Source organism: Typopeltis vanoorti, chromosome 9 (assembly GCF_054136105.1).
Source record: "Typopeltis vanoorti isolate ZY-2024b chromosome 9, IOZ_Tvanoo_1.0, whole genome shotgun sequence".
In the NCBI taxonomy this organism is placed as follows: domain Eukaryota; kingdom Metazoa; phylum Arthropoda; class Arachnida; order Uropygi; family Thelyphonidae; genus Typopeltis; species Typopeltis vanoorti.
The window spans coordinates 87,750,516-87,772,585 of record NC_143557.1 but is presented as its reverse complement, the minus strand read 5'-3'; the positions used below and the strand labels follow the sequence as shown (position 1 = coordinate 87,772,585).

The 22,070-nt window shown below is 33.5% G+C and overlaps 1 protein-coding gene across 3 annotated transcripts in view; it reads right to left on the bottom strand.

Annotated features, from left to right (window-relative positions):
- LOC150103228 (uncharacterized) overlaps nucleotides 1–22,070 on the bottom strand; it is a 196,078-nt gene that overhangs the window by 2,995 nt on the left and 171,013 nt on the right. For all 3 annotated transcript variants that reach the window (XM_090397353.1, XM_090397355.1, XM_090397354.1), the window contains one exon: nucleotides 18,378–18,504. In XM_090397353.1, coding sequence (XP_090253479.1) covers nucleotides 18,378–18,504 — 127 coding nt within the window. The remainder of the gene's footprint in view (nucleotides 1–18,377; nucleotides 18,505–22,070) is intronic.

Below are 22,070 nucleotides of genomic sequence, written 5' to 3'. Positions count from 1 at the left end.
GGAGAAAATTAAGAAATGGGAAAATTTTCTTAATTTTCTCCCATTCAAGTAGTTTTCATGTTTTGTGTTGAATGCTGTAGATTTGAGGATGAACAGTGCAACTAAGCTATACTTACTGCAGTTACTAGTAATGTAGTAGGCATCCTTTCAGTCAAATAGAGAGGACAGTTAAAAACAAACTGGTGCTTGTTTATTTTTTTTTTAACAAGGATCAGTTTAAAAAAATATGAAAATATTTGGAGAAAAGGGCTGGACTAATGCTGAGATCTAGTTTTGAGGAGAATAAAAACAAGTATTACACTGCTAAAATGAAAAATCACATACAAAAGTTTAAAAAATAATCAAAATTGGGCAATTTTCAAAAAAGAAACGTGGTTTAAAATGTATAAATATAAATTGCAATTGTACATAAAATGGATAAGAGTGAGACAAGGAACAAAACCAAAGAGACCCAGTGGCAAAACTGTTTACACGAAGAAGAAAAACCAGAACTTTATATTCTGCAACTACCTTACTGTTTTAAAAGTTCTTAAAAATTAGCTGGTACCCCAAGTCAAAAAAATGTAAAGTTATGTGTTGTTAGTTGAGACATTCGGAGTGAGAAAGTAGAAATTTATATAACAATTTATTTATAAAGTCTGAAATTGTTAGTTACAGCCACATTCAGAACCTAACCTGCACCAAACATGACATGAAAAATAAGTGACACTGTTGACTCTCACTATAGCAGACAAACTCAATCGGCATCACTTATAATGCTACAACTATAACAAAACTGCTCCAAGGTTCCAAACAATATGCAAATAGGTACAATACTATGCTAAAAGAAATTCACTATGGCAAACTACCTACTATAAGAGAATTACTGTGGTGCTTATGAGTTGGCTACAGTGAGAGTTGACTGTATGTAGATTTTGAAAAATTATTCATTGAGCAGTTGTAATAAAGGTATTTTTCTAGGAAAATTCACAAATAACAATCATCAGTTCATTTAATGTGACAAGCTTAACTATGGCTATCTTTATGCAGAAGAGTATAAGGTTCAATGCTGCATGAGGTTTGTCGTGCCACTCAACTATCAAGACTGTTCAACTCAGCCAAAAGGAGATTTCACATGGCAGATGGTGGGTTTATATAGTCTAAAAACTGTGGTGCTCCAACCCATACACTGTAGTAGCCAACATGATACAGAACAAGCATGTATTCAAAAACTGTGGAATTCTTCTAAATAATTCAATAATGAACTATTCAGAAGAATAGTTCAATTTGTATAGTGATTCTTCTAATCACTTACAAATTAGATTACTTGTCTCTGTTCCAACCAGAAAAAATGTAAAAAATAAACAAAAACAAATAATTTCTGGCTTTGGTTTATTTAGAATTAAGGTCAATATATTTAGCATCACATTCTGATATATAACTTCAAAGATGTACTATATATGACGGTAAAAGCAAGTAAAATCTCGTGACTAATTCCTGAACAACAATTTTCTTCTAAATTGGTGTATTACTTGTCATATCTGATTTAATCATCTCAATGTTATCTATTTTATTGAAATGACCATAAACATAAAAATATTAATAATGAGAATTTCTCATTTGATATGGTTCTGCCATATCAAAAACAGCTGGCCTAGAAGGGAGATAGATAGTTGATCATCAACTGTCATTTCTAGGCAAGCTTTCAGATCCATATGCTAAAAGTGATTTAAACACCATCTTATATGCTGCTAGCCTGGTCTTTCTCTTCTTCCATACAAGTTTGACTTCCTGCTATACTAACCATATTTATGCAGCTGGCTAACTATAACGAATCCCTAAGGACCACAGGAATAGTTTATAGTGGATAATTACTATAGAGAATTTTTCTTTGGAATAGCATTGTGCTTATTAAGCTTCAGTTGGGACTTTTTGGTTGTTTGTTATAAGTGAGATTGTTATAATAGTGTTTGCTAAGTGAAAGTCAACTAGTTTTTAGGCTTTTTATTGCTATAAAAATGCTACTAGTTATTAATTAATTAACTAGTGATTAATTAATCACTAGTTAATTAATCTGGCTAAAGACTCCTGAAAGCCTGGCAGATTTAAGATGATAATGTTATCTGCATCATTTTTTATGATTAACAAAGCTTAGAAATCCTTATTTGTCATTAGGTAAAACTGAAGTCTTAGCAATTTTTTTAAAAAAATCTTTCATTATTGAACTATTTAGCCAAAATCTAGCTTGTTCTTCAAATTTTTCATTGAACCATTTTTCTTATTCTTTTCAAGTATGCTTTCTTGGAGGAATCTTTACTGAAACTCAGTAAGGAAATTTCTCTTATAATCACTCATGTTTACTTTCATTCTGTTTCTTATAAATTAATAAAGCAGCACATCTGCAATCATCTACATTTCAATATTGTGATTAAGCAATCTGTATTATACAAATATAGAATATTAGGATTAAATATATATTCTATGCCTTTCCATTTCAGATTTCTGATGCAGTTCTACTTCAAGTATCAATATGTATTCCTGACTGTATTCCTTCTGGAAATTTTCAACTACTTTTCAAATTTTTCAAAGCACAGTGAACTTTGCATTATCTAAACTTCAATTAACTGAGTACCTTGTAGAACTGAATTACAAATTTCAGAGCAGCCTAGGTTCTATTTTTTGTCACTGAAGGAGCTATGCCCATGTCAGTTATAATTTCTTTGTTTTGTGTATGCAGAATTGCAACTTTTCACCCCCCCCCATTTTTTTAACAATTCATTTTTAATTTTCCTCCCTATATTAGAAGTGTTAAAGTATACCAAATGAAGTATACTGCAACTAGTTTAAAAGGCAAGAAGACCGATGTGAAATTTTTTATTTATTTATTCCATTTATACTTTTTTTAAAATACAAGGTGCAAATGATAGTGCACATTTAGGTCCAAGAGTATTTCTCTGTAAAATTTTTTTTTTACAGTGATATTTTTTAGTTTGCATTTGAACCTCCATCTGAATTTACTTCTCTAGAAAAAGAAAATCTTATTGAGCTCTCTTGCAACAATACACTGAAGACAAAATTTGGGCATGGAATTAACTGACTTTTGGATATCAGTAAAAAATAAATATCCACTGTTAAGTGGTAAAGCTCAGAGAATCTTAATTCCATTTGTGACGTCATATTTGTGCAAAGGGTTTTCAGCAGTCGCTATGATAAAAAGCAAGTATCATGCGAAAATCAACATGGAACAGGAAACGAGGGTGGCTGTGTCCAGTTTGATTCCAAGATTTGAGAAGATGTGCAGTGAACAAAAGGCTCACCCATCCCACTAATTACAATTTATTTATTTAATGATTTGATTGTTCAAAATATGTACTTATTTAATACTTTTTACATAAATTGTTTGTGAATTTGAAATATGTGTTTCACACAAACTGCACACTGCAACTGTTAGGTATGCCTATGTTCTGATTTTGGGTGCCATGGAAAAATCCTGATCCACTAAGGGAACCGTGAACCAAAAAAGTTGGGAACAACTGATTTAGCCCACTGGATTTTTCACTTACACAGCTATAACCCCATGATTTTCACTGAATAAACAGCTTGTCAGTCTCGTCAATACCTTAAGTTCTAATTCATTTCCTACCTACAACTATTTATCTTTGTATTAAATAAACAATGCACACTGCACTCCATGTTTATTGATGTTAAGTGGGAGCACTTTTATTTAACGTTGTCTGTGGAATTAATTATCCTAGGGTTTGATTGCGAGGTCACAGCATAAGCATGTGTGACCAACAGCAGCAACTGAGATATTTAAATTGTTTCCATGTATCATATTTTTCGTGTTAATGAAAATAGTTCTCTAATACACAAATTATTTTTTAAATCAGGCTAGTTCTAATGAAAAAAAATTGAGAATTTTATTGTTTAAAAATAAAAAAACAAGAAATTTTGTTTCATTGTAGTATTTTGAAGTAAAGTAAGATAAACTTATCCCCTCCCAACCTTTGATGAGTATTGCTCGCAATACTCATCAAAGCTGATGAGTACTGCGAGCAATACTCATCAGCTTTGCTAAAGTTGCATCTGCAAGTATGCAATGCACACATAACGGAAGTGCTATGATGGTTGAAATGGAAGATCTGTTGATTATTTGGCTGGAAGACTGCAATCAAAAGAGAATTTCAATTAGTGCCTATAATATCAAGCCAAAAGCTCTAAGCCCGTTTTCAAGACTCAAAGAGACTAAATATAAAGAAGACAATTCAAAATTCGCAGCTAGAAAAGGCTGGTTGAAAATTTTAAATCTAGGGCTGGACTAAAAAATGTGAAAATAACAGGTGGAGCTGCAAGTACCGATGAAGATGCTGCATCCACATTTCCTGCTGAGCTGCAGAAAATTATCGAAGAAAATTATTACGATTACCACCAAATTTTCAATGTAGATGAAACTGGCCTCTAATAGAAAAAAATGCCATCTAGAACTTTTATATCAAGATCGCTTAACTGTTATGCTTAGAGGGAATGCTAATGGAGATTTTAAATTAAAGCCGCTGCTTGTCTATCGAACTCAGAACCCAAGGGCTTTAAAAACAATGTCACAAGAACTCTTTAACTGTAATTTGGCAGGTGAAGGGTTGGGTTACCCAAAATCTTCGTTTAAGTCTTATTTTTGCCCGGCAGTTGAAGCTTATTGCAAGAGAAATAACAGCTTTCAAAGCTCGTTTGCTTTTAGATAACGCACTTGGTCATCCAAATTCTCTTAATGATCTGTGTGAGAATCTGAAAGTTTTATTTTCCCCACCAAATATGACATCACTGCTGCAACCTATGGACATGGGCGTCATTGCAACTTTCAAAGCCTATTTTCTTCAAACGACATTCTCAAAAACAATAGAAACAACAAAGGGAAAATATGCGATTATGCTCCAAGAATTTTGGAAAAAATTTAACATTAAACACGCAATTGAAAACACTCATGACTCGTGAGTGCAAGTGTCTTCTAGCTGCATGAAAGCTGTTTGGAAAAACCTTTTGCAGAATGCGTTAATGACTTAGGTGGTTTTCAAAATCCTGTGAACAAAGTGGTTGAAGAAATCGTTGCAATTGGCGAAGACCTTGGTTTTGAAGGTGTTGATGCAGATGATGTTAAAGAATTATTGGATTCAAATTCAAGAGATTTCAGTATCTTCTTGAAACTGAAGAACAATGCACATATGAAGACAACGAACAAATGGAATGTGAAGATGAGGTTTCAAAGGAGATAATAATGAAAGAAGTGGATGGAATATTTCGCAGTTTAGAATCGCTTAAGCAGCAAGTAATGGATATGGATCCAGATGTTAATCGAAGAATGCTTGTCTGCCGAGGTCTGGAGAGTCATTTTGCTTATTATCGTAGAATTTACGCAGATAAGAAAAAAAACTAAAACTGTTCAAACGCCTCTTGATAACTTCTTTTGATAAAAAAATTGCAGTAACTAATGCAGGTACAAGTATTTATTAAACATTTACTTTGAATTCATTCTTTATCTTTCCTAAAAGAGTACCATATAAAACGAACTATTAATACAGTTATCGATCATGGACGAATTGTACTTTTTTACCATTGATTCTTATATTTGATTAACGCACTTTTGACATACGTGGTAAGATCGGGTAATTAATTAACTGCGTTAATCGAGGGATACCTGTACAAGCAGACAATATTTATAATAATCACATAAATATTGTATCTATCTGGAAAAGTTAATCTCAGAATTATATTATTGTGTTAATTTTGTGTAATTACACTTAGCTAAAGTGTGCATTTTTTTTGTCCATAAAGAATTTTATTTCAGTTAATTATGAAACAATTACACAGTCCAACACAATTTTTGCTGACTTTTATATGAGACTTGTTTTTTACTAATTTGGGTGCGCTGATTTCAAATATCAAACGATTTTTTTTCTCTATCACATCAGGTTTTTCCTCTATGGCATTTTCTTTTTGCTAATTTGTAAATTTTTGATAGTTTTAAGGAGGCAGTACTATTTAGAGAATCAAAAAAATCGATTTTTTAATATTATTTTCTGAAAGTATGTACTTTTAAAAATCTGTTCCTAACTTTTTATCAAGAAATTCAAAAAATTCCCGAAGATATAGCCTATTATTCAAAGCGGTGTGCAGATCAGAATCGGAGTGCTCACCGCTCTGGCTTGTTAGTAAACGAATAAATTTGTAAGAACCTGCAACGGCACATCCTGGCGCTTTGAATGCGAGAGAGGCCGATAATTAGATACATAACTACTTAACAATATTCATTAAAAATTACAAGAATATTTATAAAAAAATAACAAATTTACTTACACGAGTTTCAGGGAATAAATTTTTGTTTGTAGCAATTTCTGCTGTGTGTTCTGTTTTGGCAATATCTTTGAATACTCCAACAGTAGTCGGCCATCATGTGAGAATCCCATCTTCCTTAGTACCGATCTTACATAGTTTTTAAGTCTTGATGAAATCTTTCACCTTGTTCATCGCTTACAGCACCTAAATTCTTGGGAAATCTATCAAGATGACTATATGGAAAATGAAGCTTTATGCTCATGTGCAACCTAGGCACTAGAAATTTTCAAGCATTGTTTCCACTAGATCTTGGTAATTGCACGCTTTTTTGTTTCCAAGAAAATTATTCGCAACCATCGTAAATGAAGACCAGGCCTCTTTCTCAATTTCGTTCATAGAGTTGATGAAATTTGGGTCTCTCATTAAAGTTCTAATTTGCGGTCCCATCAAATACACAGCTTTAATTTTTTAATAACTAAGTCGTGGAAATTTTTCACATATGTATTGAAAACAGTCACCTTGTAAATCTAAAGCTTTAACATACTGCTTCATAAGACCAAGTTTGATGTGTAGAGGTGGAAAAATGATTTTTTCTCTGTCGATTAAAGGTTGATTTATAACATTCTGTTCTCCAACATTTAAGGATATTCTAAGAGGCCAATGTTGCTGACTCCAGTGTTGGTTTCTAGCTCGACTATCCCAGAAGCATAGAAAACATGGAAACTTCATATATCCTCTTTGATAGCCAAGTAAAATGTTCACCATTTTAAGATCCACACAGATGATCCAGTTATGGTCTGTATATTTTAAGAACTTCAGAACCTTTTTTAATGTCCTCAATATATTTCCTTTAAGTGGACTGAATAGCCAATAGGAATTGAGCCATATACATTCCCATTGTGTAGTAAGACACACTTGAGACTTCTGCTTGAACTGTCGATAAATAAACGCTACTCATTTGGATGATATTGTACAACACTCATTTCAGTTAGTAAACCTGACACGTTGTTACAGTAAACAAACCCACACTCGTGTTTAAAATATTGTACAAGATTACTTTCCCTGCTACGATAAAAAGTTATCTTCGTATCTTGCTCCAGCAAGTTTTTTTTCATTTAATCTTGAAGCTAACAATTCCGATGATTCCTTTGATAAGCCCAAATCTTTTACTAAGTCATTCAATTCCGCTTGAGTAAAACGTTGCAGTCCAGAACTAGAAATTAAATTTTCATTGTCTAAATCAACATCTGGGTCTTGCTCCTCAAGAACTGGCATATCCCGATCATGCTTGTTCTCAAGTAAAGGAAGTTCTTTATAAATTGGCAGGGCTATTTCATTGGAATGAGCAACTGGTCGAATTGCTGAGTCAAGATTTGGATACACAATTTTTTTCTTATTCTTCTTATTATAACCAGAAGTCTGAACTAAACAAAATAGCAATCATCTACGTGATTTTTTGGTTCACGTGAAATCATTGGAATGCCAAAAGCTCATTTTTGGTGTTTTCCCTTGTTCCACTATAGTAAATTTTCTACACATGACTTACACACTTCATTTGGAACCTATGACTTGTCCTGATCTGCAATTTTTATGTCAAAGTATGCCCAAAGATAAGCCCAAATCTTTTACTAAGTCATTCAATTCCGCTTGAGTAAAACGTTGCAGTACAGAACTAGAAATTAAATTTTCATTGTCTAAATCAACATCCGGGTCTTGCTCCTCAAGAACTGGCATATCCCGATCATGCTTGTTCTCAAGTAAAGGAAGTTCTTTATAAATTGGCAGGGCTATTTCATTGGAATGAGCAACTGGTCGAATTGCTGAGTCAAGATTTGGATACACAATTTTTTTCTTATTCTTCTTATTATAACCAGAAGTCTGAACTAAACAAAATAGCAATCATCTACGTGATTTTTTGGTTCACGTGAAATCATTGGAATGCCAAAAGCTCATTTTTGGTGTTTTCCCTTGTTCCACTATAGTAAATTTTCTACACATGACTTACACACTTCATTTGGAACCTATGACTTGTCCTGATCTGCAATTTTTATGTCAAAGTATGCAAAGTACTTTCTTAACGAAATCAGTGATATTTGTCCTTTGACTTGGAACAGTAAAGCTGCCACAAGAATCTACACTATTGACACAATTTCGAGTAGTAGACATGATGTATTTTCTTCACTGCCGACTAACATGCAATTAACAAGACAAAAAAAAACCAGACTTTATTGAAACGTTATAAGCGCTCATCATACTTTCACGATCGATTAACGATTGACCGATTTTGATCGTTCTTTGTCTGCTATGACGCATATAGCATTCATTTGTTTTAGGCAGTTGTCATAGCCTACTTTTCATCACCTAAATGTATTAGGTCAGTTATCGGCCTCTCTCGCATTCAAAGCGCCAGTACGTGCCTTTGCAGGTTCTTACACATTTATTCGTTTACTAACAAGCGAGAGCGGTGAGCGCTCCGATTCTGATCGGCGCACCGCTTTGAATAATAGGCTTTCTTCGGGAATTTTTCGAATGTCTTGATAAAAAGTTAGGAACAGATTTTTAAAAGTACATACTTTTAGAAAATAATATTAAAAAATCGATTTTTTTGATCCTCTAAATAGTACTGCCTCCTTAAAAATATCAAAAACTTACAAATTAGCAAAAAGAAAATGCCATAGAGGAAAAACCTGACGTGATAGAGAAAAATGGGTTTGATACTTTAAATCAGCGCATCCAAATTAGTAAAAAAAAAACAAGTGTCAGATCATAATCAGCAGAAAAAAAATTTTTTTTTTTTTTTTGTTGGCCAGTGTTATCATTTCCCCAAATTAACTGCATGTGTTCAAGTTCTAAAAAGTTTACTATTTATTCTAAATAACATTTTATTTATTGTAATTCAAAATCTCAGTTAAAAATCATTAGTTTCTGCAGTCGGTTTTTCTCTGTAGAAAACAAATCTTCAGACATATTACAACATATTTATAATAACTTGGAATGCTAGAATTTTATGATCTTATATTTTTACTTAAGTTTCATCCTCTGAAGTCAGCCAGGCAATAATGCCTGTTTATACCAGCTGCCTCTCCATGGCATGCAGAGCTGTGTATTCTGTAAACATGGTTATACTTTCCCATATTTTTGGATACTATGCTTATATGAGAACAGTAAAATTTTATGTGGTGAGTATGATTAGCGATGTAACATCACATTAGGTAATTAACTGATATTTAGTCTGAAAAATCTACTGACAGATACCTATACATTCTTTAAGAATAACAAACTTGGCAATCTTTTTCAACTGCAAAATATAGAAACACATTTTGCTGTTTCCCTTATACTTAGGAAATAGTAATAAATCATCAAAGCAGTAAAAATGACTCCAATGTTAACATTTGCCAATAACTTATTTATATTTTTTAAAAAAATCTGTTTTTGTATAGGGCATTTTTTGTTTTACTTGATGCTAATGGTATAATAACGTTGGAAATTATCACTTTTTTGCACTTTTAGTAGAAAAAAATGAATAATACTGCAATCATTTCAGGATAAATAGTATTTTTTATTACTTATTTTTTTGAATATTTTGAATGTCCATGCCACATCAGTTAAGCATGGTTCTGTTATATTAATAAGAATAAATAATACAGAGAAAAACACGTGACTAATGAAGTAAAAAGATGCCAGAAGTGTGAAATATTAGTTTCTTACAACTAATATAGAATCTTAACATCATCAAACATGTACATAAATATGAAGGAAACCAAGGTGCAAAAAACATATTGCTTACATCTTGCATTTGGTAAAATAACAGCAAACCAAAATTTGCACTATGAAATGGGGAATTTTTTTTTTTTTGTTCACCAGTGCATAAATGACAATTATCACTGCTGGCAACTTGTCGTGTGTGTGTGTATTTTAATTTTTGCAAACTTGTAATTTAGTTTATGGCAGCTGACAAAGGTTATGCTTTCGGAGTTAGATATTTGGAGCGAGTATTGTTCACTGAGAGGTTGGAGTAGCAAAATCAGGGAATCTAAAAGTATAGGAAGTGAGGGAGAATGAAGTCAAGTGTTGAGTAGAATAAATATATCTTTCTATATCAGTTTACATTGTGATAATTAATTGATTTATGTCAATTTCATAAATACTGATGAGTGAAAATACTACATATTTCATAATATGTCATCATTTGTGCCAATACCGAAGTAAACACATTGAAAAAAAAAAGAGATGATAATTCTTTGGAATTAAGTGCAAATACAGCTGTGGCAAGATGCACGGTACTATCACTAATCAGTTTTTGTAAAATTGATATAAATCAATGAATCATCAGTGTTCATTTCTACAATTAGAACCCCCCCCTTTTTTTTTTTAGTACAAGCTGTTCTTTGCTCACTTGATCATGAAATATATTTATTCCTCTTTTACAAAATGTCAAACAGAGAAATTAAATTGCATTTAATTTCTCTGTTACACAAATACAATATGGTGAGGTTCTAACAGACCATCATTTGTGCACCATAGGAAAGAAATTCCCATTTCATAGTGCAAACATTGTTTGCTGCTACTTCACCAAAATGCAAGATGAAAGCGATGTTTTTAGACTGTTTTCTTTATGTCAAACAAATATATATATTAATCTGACCTAAAGTCCAAATCTCACCTTCTCGTAGTGCACCCTGTTAGGTATCTACCTGGATACTGAACGAAACAGGATGGGCTGGCAATTTGGGATTTAGCCGACCAAATTGTATTCTTATTGGATTAAACCACAATATTGAATGATAGTTGAGCAGCTCTCAGATGTGAACTGTAGACTAAAATACAGAAATATTATTGAAAAGAAAATGAAAGAGTTTGAGAACAGGAATCAAACCTTGGAGATTCAGTGGCAAACTCTGAAGGAAACATTGATTGATTCTGTCAGAGAGGCATGTGGTGAGGTTGTGTGCAAGGATAGAAAAATCAAAACTCCCTGGTGGACACAGGAAGTTAAAGAGGCAGTGAAGGAAAAGAAGAAAGCATATCAAAAGTTCCTGGCAAATAAGTGAGCTTTTACTCTTACAGAATACAGAGACAAATGTAAGAAAGCTAAACAGTGTGTAAAACTAGCTAAACAAAAGTCATGGGAGGACTTTGGCAAGAATATAGAAAATAAATATCAAGAAGGTGGCAAAATATTCTGGAGGTTGTTGAAGAAGCTTAGGAATGGAGGAAAGAGTGCCGTAAAAGGAATTAGAGATGATAAAGGTGTAATGAAAACAGGAGAAAAAGATATCCTTGAAGTATGGAGTAATTACTTTGAAAAACTGCTAAATGAAACAAGCAGTGATGACAGCACAGTGATAAAAAACACTGACCAGGCATGCAGTGAGGAATACATATCCATACTTGAAGTAGAAAAAGCCATCAAAGGCTTGAAATGTGGAAAGGCAGCAGGAGTAGATGATATTCGACCAGAAATGCTGAAGTATGGTGGTATAAGAGTCTTACAGTGGCTGCACTGCATAGTTCAGAAAGCCTGGACAGAGGGACGAATTCCCAATGATTGGAGTAGAGCTCTCATAGTACCCATATATAAAAAGGGAAATAAAACTGAATGTGAGAATTACAGAGGTATTTCCCTACTGAGTGTTCCTGGCAAGATCTATGCAAGTATACTTGAGAAACGGTTGAGAAGAATTGTGGAAGAAAAGCTTGGTGAAGAACAAGCTGGATTCAGGCCAAATAGAGGCTGTCAGGATCAAATCTTCACTTTACGACAAATAGTCGAGAAAGCATGGGAATATAACAAAGATATGTATTTAAGTTTTGTCGATTTGGAAAAGGCATATGACAAGGTGCCAAGAGAGAAGCTATTCAATACGCTGCAGTTATATGGTGTCAATGGGGCATTACATCAAGCAATACTTAGTCTTTATTTGAGTTGTGAGTCAGCAGTTAGAATTGAAGGAAGTACAGGAAGATGGTTTAATGTTAAATCTGGTGTGAGACAAGGATGTACATTATCCCCTCTGTTATTCATTATCTATATGGATCACATTATGAAGGAATGTGGTATTAAACCTGATATCAAAATTGGAGATGTTAATGTCAGCTCTTTGCTTTATGCGGATGATGTTATACTTCTAAATAAATCCGCTACAAGTCTGCAAGATTCTCTGACTAAATTGAATAGCTGTTGTAATAGATATGGTATGAAGGTCAGCAATAAAAAGACAAAGATAATGAAAATAGGCAGAATCATTGAAAATGTCAACTGTGTTGTGAATAGAGAACCTGTGGAACAAGTAAAACATTTCAGCTACTTAGGCACAATTTTTACTGAAGATGGTAAACTAAATATAGAAATAGACAACAGAATCAGCAAAGCTGGTATCGTGGGAAGTCAATTGAATAAATTCATATGGAATAAGAAAGAAATTAGTCGGAACACTAAATTAGCTGTATACAAGACTGTGTTCAAACCAATTTTAACTTATGGATCTGAGAGCTGGGTCAGAAGTAAAACACTTGACCAAAGACTAGAGACCGCAGATATGAGAGTCCTGAGAAGGATTGGAGGCGTGAACAGATGGCATCAATGGCAATATCATATTAAAAATGAGGATATTAGGAAAGAACTTGACATTGTCAGCATTCAGGAATGCGTTAGCAGAGCTAATCTCAGATGGTATGGTCACTTAAATAGAATGGGAGAGGAAAGATTAGCAAAACAAGTGTTCTCTGCCAGGTTGGCAGGAAAACGACCCAGAGGAAGACCAAGATGTAGGTGGATTGATACGGTACAAAGTGCCTTAGACGATAGAAATATAAGATCTGATAATGTTGGAGTCTTGACAAGTAACAGACTGATTTGGAGGAAAATTGTAGATAGGAAGTTAGTAATGATGTAATTTTTTCATATAGTACTGTCATATCCTGTACACCCCTTGAGGGTACATTGGCAGGAATTTGATGATGATGATGATGATGATGATTGAATGATCGTACAACATGATAGAATTTCATACTGGTTGGGACGTCGCCCGATTAAACAAGGGCCAGGTTTTTTTCACCAGGAAACCAGGGCGAACAGCGAAAAGTCACCTACTAGAACAAATCCTAAAACATACCCCAACTCAATATCACCAGAACTGAAGCTCGGTACTATCAACTTAAGAAGCCTGAATGCAAAGAAATGGAGCTAGCTGAGGAATTAGATAAGTATCAGATCGACAAAATAAATACAAAATGTTATATTCAGGCAATGACAATCAAGGAAAAGAAGGAGTAGCCATAGTATTCAACACTAAATAAGAGGCTAATTTTCTTGAATGGCAGGCAATTTAAAGTATAGTGACGTGGGCATATATCAGAATGGGGAACTGGACAATGAGACTGATTTGTGCCTATGGTCCCACAGAAGGTTCTTCTAAGGTAGAAGTGGAGGAATTTTTTGAGGCTTTAGAAAAAGCAACTGACACAATGAAAAATTGGTCGTTGTTGGGGATCTAAATAACAGAGTAGGAAATGATTGTCAGACATACGAAAATATTTTGGGAAAATTTGGAGAAAAGAGCAAAAGCTAATAATAATAATGGCAAATACTTGTTGGATTTCTTCTCAGGACATGGACTGGTTATTACTAACACCATGTTCCAACATAAAAATGTGCACAAATTCACATGGAGAGAAGAGGCAAGGAATAAGAAAAGTCTCATTGACTATATTATTGTTGATAGTGATGTTTTCTCTCTGATGCAGGACACTAGGATGTACAGAGGATTTGAAATTGGAAGTGATCACCGTTTAGTCTTAAGCAGGATAAAATTGAATTTCATATTGAAAAGGAGAACATGTAAGAAAGTTTTAAATCGAATAAAAGTTAAGCAGCTCTCAGATGTAAACTGTAGACTAAAATATACAAAGATTATTCAAGAAAAAATGAAAGAGTTTGATAACAGGAATCAAACCTTGGAGATTCAGTGGCAAGCTCTGAAGAAAACATTGATTGATTCTGCCAGAGAGGTATGTGGTGAGGTTGTCTGTAATGATAGAAAAATCAGAACTCCCTGGTGGACACAGGAAGTTAAAGAGGCAGTGAAGGAAAAGAAGAAAGCATATCAAAAGTTCCTGGCAAATAAGTCAGCTTGTGCTCTCAGAGAATAGAGAGACAAATGTAAGAAAGCTAAACACTGTGTAAAACTAGCTAAACAAAAGTCATGGGAAGACTTTGGTAAGAACATAGAAAATAAATATCAAGAAAGTGGCAAGATATTCTGGAGGTTGTTAAAGAAGCTCTGAAATGGAGGAAAGAGTGCTCTAAAAGGAATTAGAGATGATGAAGGTGATATGAAAACTGGAGAAAAAGATATCTTTAAGTATGGAGTAATTACTTCGAAAAATTGATAACTGAAACTAGCAGTGATGAAAGCACAGTGATAAAAAAAACACTAACCATGCGTGCAATCGGGAATACATATCCATGCTTGATGTAGAAAAAGCCATCAAAAGTCTGAAATGTGGAAAGGCAGATGGAGTAGATGATATTAGACCAGAAATGCTCAAGTATGGAGGTATAAAAGTTTTACAGTGGCTACTGCATAGTTGAGAGGGCCAGGACAGAAGGACGAATTCCAGATGATTGGAGTAGACCTCTCATAGTACCCATATATAAAAAGGGAAATAAAACTAATTGTGAGAATTACAGAGGTATTTCTCTACTGAGTGTTCCTGGTAAGATTTATGCCAGTATACTTGAGAAATAGTTGAGAAATATTGTGGAAGAGAAGCTTGGTGAGGAACAAGCTGGATTCAGGCCAAATAGAGGCTGTCAGGATCAGATATTCACTTTACAACAAATAGTTGAAAAGTCATGGGAAAGATCTGTATTTAAGTCGATCTGGAAAAAGCATATGACAAGGTGCCAAGAGAGAAGCTATTCAAAACGCTGCAGTTGTATGGTGTCAGTGGATCAATATATCAAGCAATACTTAGTCTTTATTTGAGTTGTAAGTCAGTAGTTAGAATTGAAGGAAGTACAGGGAGTTGGTTTAATGTGAAATCTGGTGTCAGACAAGGATGTACATTATCACCTATGTTATTCATTATCCATATGGATTACATTATGAAGGAAAGTGGTATTAAACCCGATATCAAAATTGGAGATGTTAATGTCAGCTCTTTGCTTTATGCAGACGATGTTCCACTTCTAAATCAATCCGCTACAAGTCTGCAAGATTCTCTGACTAAATTAAATAACTGTTGTAATCGATATGGTATGAAGGTCAGCAATAAAAAGACAAAGACAATGAAAATAGGCAGAATCATTGAAAATGTCAACTGTGTTGTGAATGGAGAACCTGTGGAACAAGTAAAACATTTCAACTACTTAGGCATGATTTTTGGTGAAGATGGTAAATTAAATATGGAAATAGACAACAGAATCAACAAAGCTGGTATGGTAGGAAGTCAATTGAATAAATTCATATGGAATAAGAGAGAAATTAGTCGGAACACTAAATTAGCTGTATACAAGACAGTGTTCAAACCAATTTTAACTTATGGTTCTGAGAGCTGGGTTAGAAGTAAAACACTTGACCAAAGACTCGAGACCGCAGATATGAGAGTCCTGAGAAAGATTAGGGATGTGAACAGATGGTATCAATGGCAATATCATATTAAAAACGAGGATATTAGGAAAGAACTTGACATTGTCATCATCCAGGAATGCATTAGCAGAGCTAATCTCAGGTGGTATGATCACTGAAACAGAATGGGCGAGGAAAGATTAGCCAAACAAGTGTTCTCTGCCATATCAGGAAAAAGACCCAAAGGAAGACCAAGATATAGGTGGATTGCTATGGTAAAAAGTGCCTTAGAAGATAGATATATAAATATAAGATCTGACAATGTTGTAGCTTTGGCAGGTAACAGATTGATTTGGCAGAAAATTGTAGGTAGGAAGTTAGTAACGATGTAAATTTTTCATGTAATACTATTATATCCTGTACACTCCTTGAGGTAAGTGTCAGGAATTTGATGATGATGAGATTTAACATTTCAAACAATAAAAGTAACACTTCATTTTTCTTTTTCAGTCATTTTGTTTTTCTATATACATTATAAATTAATAGTTTTTTAATAAAATTTGTGATGCTAATAATAAAATTCACATACTCAACACATGCCCAGACATCCTAGAAAAGCATGATTTATGCAAAAAAAGCATCTTCAGATGCTGTTTCCACAAGCTATTCAAGATAGCACAGTGTTCATTATATTTACCTTAGACATCTGCAAACATCCTTATCTTCAGTTCTTACATTAGCTTTATAATCAATTCTTTTCTAGTGTTATTTTCTCTACTTTCTAGGTTTCTCAGCCTCTGAAACATTATATACCATCAGTATGACATTTATTTTCTATATTCTTTTCAAAATATTTCCATTTTTGTTTAGCTGTACAAAAATACTGAACTTACTAGCAAGCCTTTTAAATGATTTCTTTTCATGGATCATTTGTATATGCATGTCTACTATAAAGTTTTTATTTAATTTTTTTCTATCTCAGCACACAATTCCAAACATAATAATAAATTTAGTTTAATCCTTTATCCAAGTGTATGCAAACAAAGTTTGCACCTGAAAATATCTTCAGGACTGTGGTAAGGTAGTGCAACACCAGGCAACTCCGAGCAAAGGTGGACCAAGCTCTCATCACTCCTTGTCTCAGTATCTCCCATAATGCAAAGCACATCTCCTTGCAGACATGTATACTGCTATGCATTAAGGGAAGGGCCACTACTCATACCAGTTTCAACCTTTATTGAGGTCTCATCAGTGGGAGGCAGACCCAAACGTGGAGATACTAAGGCTGAAGCAATAGCTTCAGGACTGAGGTAAGGTAGTGCAACAACAATTTCAGGTGCAAACTTTGTTTGCATACACTTGGATAAAGGATTAAACTAAATTTATTATAATCTAACCAAGTGAAAAATAAACTTCCAACAGCTTTCTCTAAATCCAGAGTAATTCAATAATAAGGTGGTACACCTGTTGGCAACTCCTATAGGTAAATATGACCTCTCCTATTGCTTCTGCCTCAGGAGTGATGAGAGTTTTATCCACCTTTGCTTGGAGTTGCACTACCTTACCTCAGTCCTGAAGATATTTTCAGATGCACACTTTGTTTGCATACACTTGGATAAAGGATTAAACTAAATTTATTATAGTCTAACCAAGTGAAAAATAAACTTCCAACAATTTCAAACAGTAAAAGTAATGCTTCATGCAACCTTTTTTTTTTTTTTTTTTTTCATTTTCCCTTTTCAGTCATTTTTTTCTGTAGTTCTGTAATTCTTCCCTGAATCAATAAATGATTCCTTTAAATTTTGCCATTCAGTCTAAGGTTTGTTTCTTATTTTCAAACTCACTTTTCTGCAATAGCATTTGTATATTTGAGTCAATAGCATCTGAGGACTAGATTCTTTTCAAAACTTTTTTTTTACACATTCGGTTTTGATGGTTATACTATATGGTTATATTGGTCATTTTCTATATCAAATCTCCTATAAACTTTTCTCAATTGGAATTCATCATTAATAATAATGTAAAACTCTGCTCTAAAGGTTTTTTTGTTTGTTTTGTGTAAGGTTTCTCTCTCTCTCTCTCTCTCTAAATAATTGCTATTGCTCCCATGTCTGGACCAGACATGTCCCAAACATTTCTATACATCTGGAATCAATCAAGTTTTGCTATTTAAGTCTTTTAGAAGATCCATCTTTTCTTTATATCAGTTTCCTTCTGTAATGAAATGAAAATTTACTATTCTCCTACTAGAATCTTCCAGAGGACTAGATTTAGAAAAGCACAGGTGCAATATTTTCACCTGGGGCTTGTTCAATAAGCACCATATTTGTGCTATTAATAATAAGTTTAATAATCTTGAAGAATAATGAACTGCTTCTAAAGTAATGAAAAAATGTTACCATAAGATAATAATATACTACTGATCTCACGTTTTAAATATTATAAATAAATGGTGTTAACCGTTTAAAGTATTCACTAATGTAGCAATTTATTATTTACCTTTGAAATAGTAAGTGCTAAACTCCAGTTATGGTGGATTGAATCAAGTCCAATATCACCATGACGACTAACATTAGGATGGAAAATTTTGGTAACAAACCTTACAATTGGTGGATGCATGGGATAGCTGCATAGAAAAGAAAAGTTCCATTAGTTTTATTTATTAGCTTTATAATATTAGTTTTTAAAAAACATCAGTAGAGGAAATTTATGCATATTTTATGACCATTTTGAATTAATGGACTTACTATTATTATTTTAAATGTGAATCCCAACCACAAAAAGTTTTAAATATACTTTACATTTAGTACCTTGGGTGAGAAAGAATTCAGTAATCTGGAAACCATGGTTTCTAGTGGTTTAGAAATGGTGAACAGTTTCTTTTTCATTAATAAAACTGATACTAGAGTTTGTATATCCTGCTAAAAACCACTAATGAAAATCAAGTTAAATATTTTCTTTTTGAAATAAAGTATGAAGAGTTTTTTTTTAATTATTTTTTTTAATGTATGATGGGATATGATCTTAACTAACGAATTTTGCAATTTTACATGAACACATGGACACACAAATCTTCCATAAATTCTTGGAGCTATTCATGAAAGGCACACATAGTTCAGTCAAAAAATGTTTATCCTGAGGTATGATACTGTCAAAAATTTTATTCAGTTTTCCCACTTCAGCTTTAGTAGGATCTCTAAAATAATTTATATGATTCCATTATGTAATAAGAGGACATTTTTCAATTTTTAGAAGAAATTCATGACAGTTTCTCATCAGTCGTAATAATAATACATAGAAGCTAGCCTCTGAATAGCTAAAGATTAAATTTTAATGTTCCTGTTAAGGGATACTTGTGCAACATTAAAAACAATAGAAATCTAACTTTGAAATTTTTCCAATAGTACAAGTACTGGGAACACCAATAACCTGCTATCCATATTAAAGATATTAGATGTATCTTTTTTTTTTTTTTTTTTTTTTTCCCTTTTAAACTGGAGAATAAATGGCCATTTCTCCAGAGATGATGTATACAACAAAGTTTTTCACCAAGGTTATTTCATATTTTTTAAAAACTTTTTGTTCAATAATGCTAAGTTATGTTTAGTAATATGCATCAATTTATCTTCAGACATAAGTAGAACATCAGCACCTCACTGTTATAGGAATGTGATTATACTTGGAAATGAGCTATGTTTCGGTAATAGTTACTACAGTCTTATCTGTTTCCAGATTACTCCTCCTTTAAAAAATTAAATGTTACTTTTTAAGCTCACATACAGTCATAACATAATTGTAATATTTTGCAATAAAAATTTAAATATGCATTCAGTAAAATACACATACCAGCCACTGCATTAGAAACCTTTATGTAGATGTACATACATGTCACTTATGCAGTGTAAATGCTAAATACTTGGTCATGTGCATCACCACATATTCATATTCTAGGTAACTATTTAAGAATGCTGTTGCTGGTCAGTAATTGTCAAAAGTGTTGATCACAATGGGAAAACAAAGGATCTATCAGCATTTGATAAGAGCTTATTGCAGGTGCCCACCTGGCTGGAGCCATGATTTGAAAACAGTACAGCTGACTGATTCTTCAAAAAGTGAGATATCCCAGGTGTTTAATCATTGGAAAAATAATCCGCATTGTTTGTCTTAGAGGTGGAACAAGATTGCTGTCATCTGAGAAGGTCTGTATGGACAAACAGAACTTCCCGTGTGCAGCAATTGACTAAAGCATTTAATGAAGGCTGTTTCCTACCCATATCTCACTGAACTATGTGCAAGGAATTGATGAGAGTAGTGGCAGTTGCATGCCTGTACAGAAACGACTAATTTCTGAAGAACTGGAAAGTTTGTCTACAGTAGTCAGGAACATCGTGACTGGCCACTGGAAAACTGAAAAAAAAGTTATATGGTATGATGAGTCATACACCTTGTTCTGTACTGACAGGATTTATTCCTTCATGGTGAAAGCCCCATGAAGCAATAAACCCAGTTTGCCTTGTAAATACAACTCACAGTTCTGGAGGTGCTGTCAGGGTGTGGGGCATGTTCTGTTGGTATGAAATGGGATCCTGATATTACTGGAAGTTTGGGTGTCCTCCAAGGAAGTCCATCCTGCAATGTTGACTTTTTATGCAGCAGGTGAGAGTTGTTTCTTGGATGACAATGCTGTCTATCATGCAATTGTTCAGCAGTTGTTCAGCAAGCATGACAGCAACTTCCACATCTTCCCTCGCTAACCACAAAGCCTGGATCTGAACCTATTGAGAATTTATGAGACATGTTAGTAAAACAGATCTGGGAGCAAAGTCCTCTTCTGTCAAATCTGAGTGAACAACTGGTATGCTGCCAGACATAGATATAATCCAACACCTTGTAGAATCTATGTCAAACCATGTATGTGCTGTAATTCAGGCTAAAAGAGATCCAACAAGGTATTACATAGAAGTTTCTAAGAGGCCAGTATGTGTATAACTTGTAAAATATATATTACATAATTCAGAGGGACTGGTCAGAAGGTCAAATTCCAGATGATTGGGACAGAGTTCTCATAGTGACCATCTATAAAAACAGGAATAAAAGCTGAATGTGAGAATTACACTACTAAGGAATTTCTCTACTGGGTAGGCCAGTAGAGAAATTCCTGTAAATCATTTTTCACTTTATGACAAATAGTTAAGAACTAATGGGGTTGCATTATGAAAGAAAGTGGCATTAAACCTAATATTAGAACAGGAGATATGAAACTTGGCTCTTTGCTTTATGCATATGTACTCCTAAATACATCCAGTGCAAGTCTCCAGGATTCTGTAACTATATTGCTATAACCTATAGACGAAGTAAAATATTTCGGCTATTTAAGAACAATTTTAACAAAAAATGAAATTTGTAAATAGACCAGGGAATAAGCAAAGCTGGTATAGTGGGAAGCAAACTGAATTTATATGAAATAAGAGAGAAATTAGCTAAAACATGAAACTAGAAATATAGAGAGGCAGATGAAATAGATGTTGGACTTGGCAGCTACCACAGGCCCCAAGCTCCAAAACCGGAAAACTATTACTACAACTTATACAGGATCTTTTATATAAAATACACAATAATGACATACTTTCTTTTGAAAGTTCATGGTTAGAACTTTCAAAAGAAAGTATGTCATTGTGTATTTTATATAAAAGATCTTCAATTTTAAACAGAATTGATACTAATTTATTGCAGCAGAGAGAACATGAAGAGAGTTATTGGAAAGAAGTGTTGAGAAGAATAATATGAACTATAAAATTAATAAGTCGATTAGGACTAGCATTTAGAGGTCTGGATATTACACTTTGTTGAGGACAAACATATAACAATGCTGTGAACATGTCAGGAAAGTACTCAGGATTAGAGGCATGCATTAAAGACTACAGCACGAGTACAGTCTATATCCCTTGCATTAGTCACTCTAATGCAAGGGATAGTTGGCAAAATTGCCAACTATATTTAGTTGGCAATTTTGCTGCAGAAAGTTGTAGCACTGCACTTCAATATTTTATGTTTACCCAAAACTTATTTGCACCAGGCTGTAAGAGAAATGTCATCAACTTTTCCAAACGTAGAAATTATTAAAAAAAATTATTTTGACTATTCCTATTTCTAATTCATCATGAGAAAGATCTTTCTCTGTCTTAAAAAGGA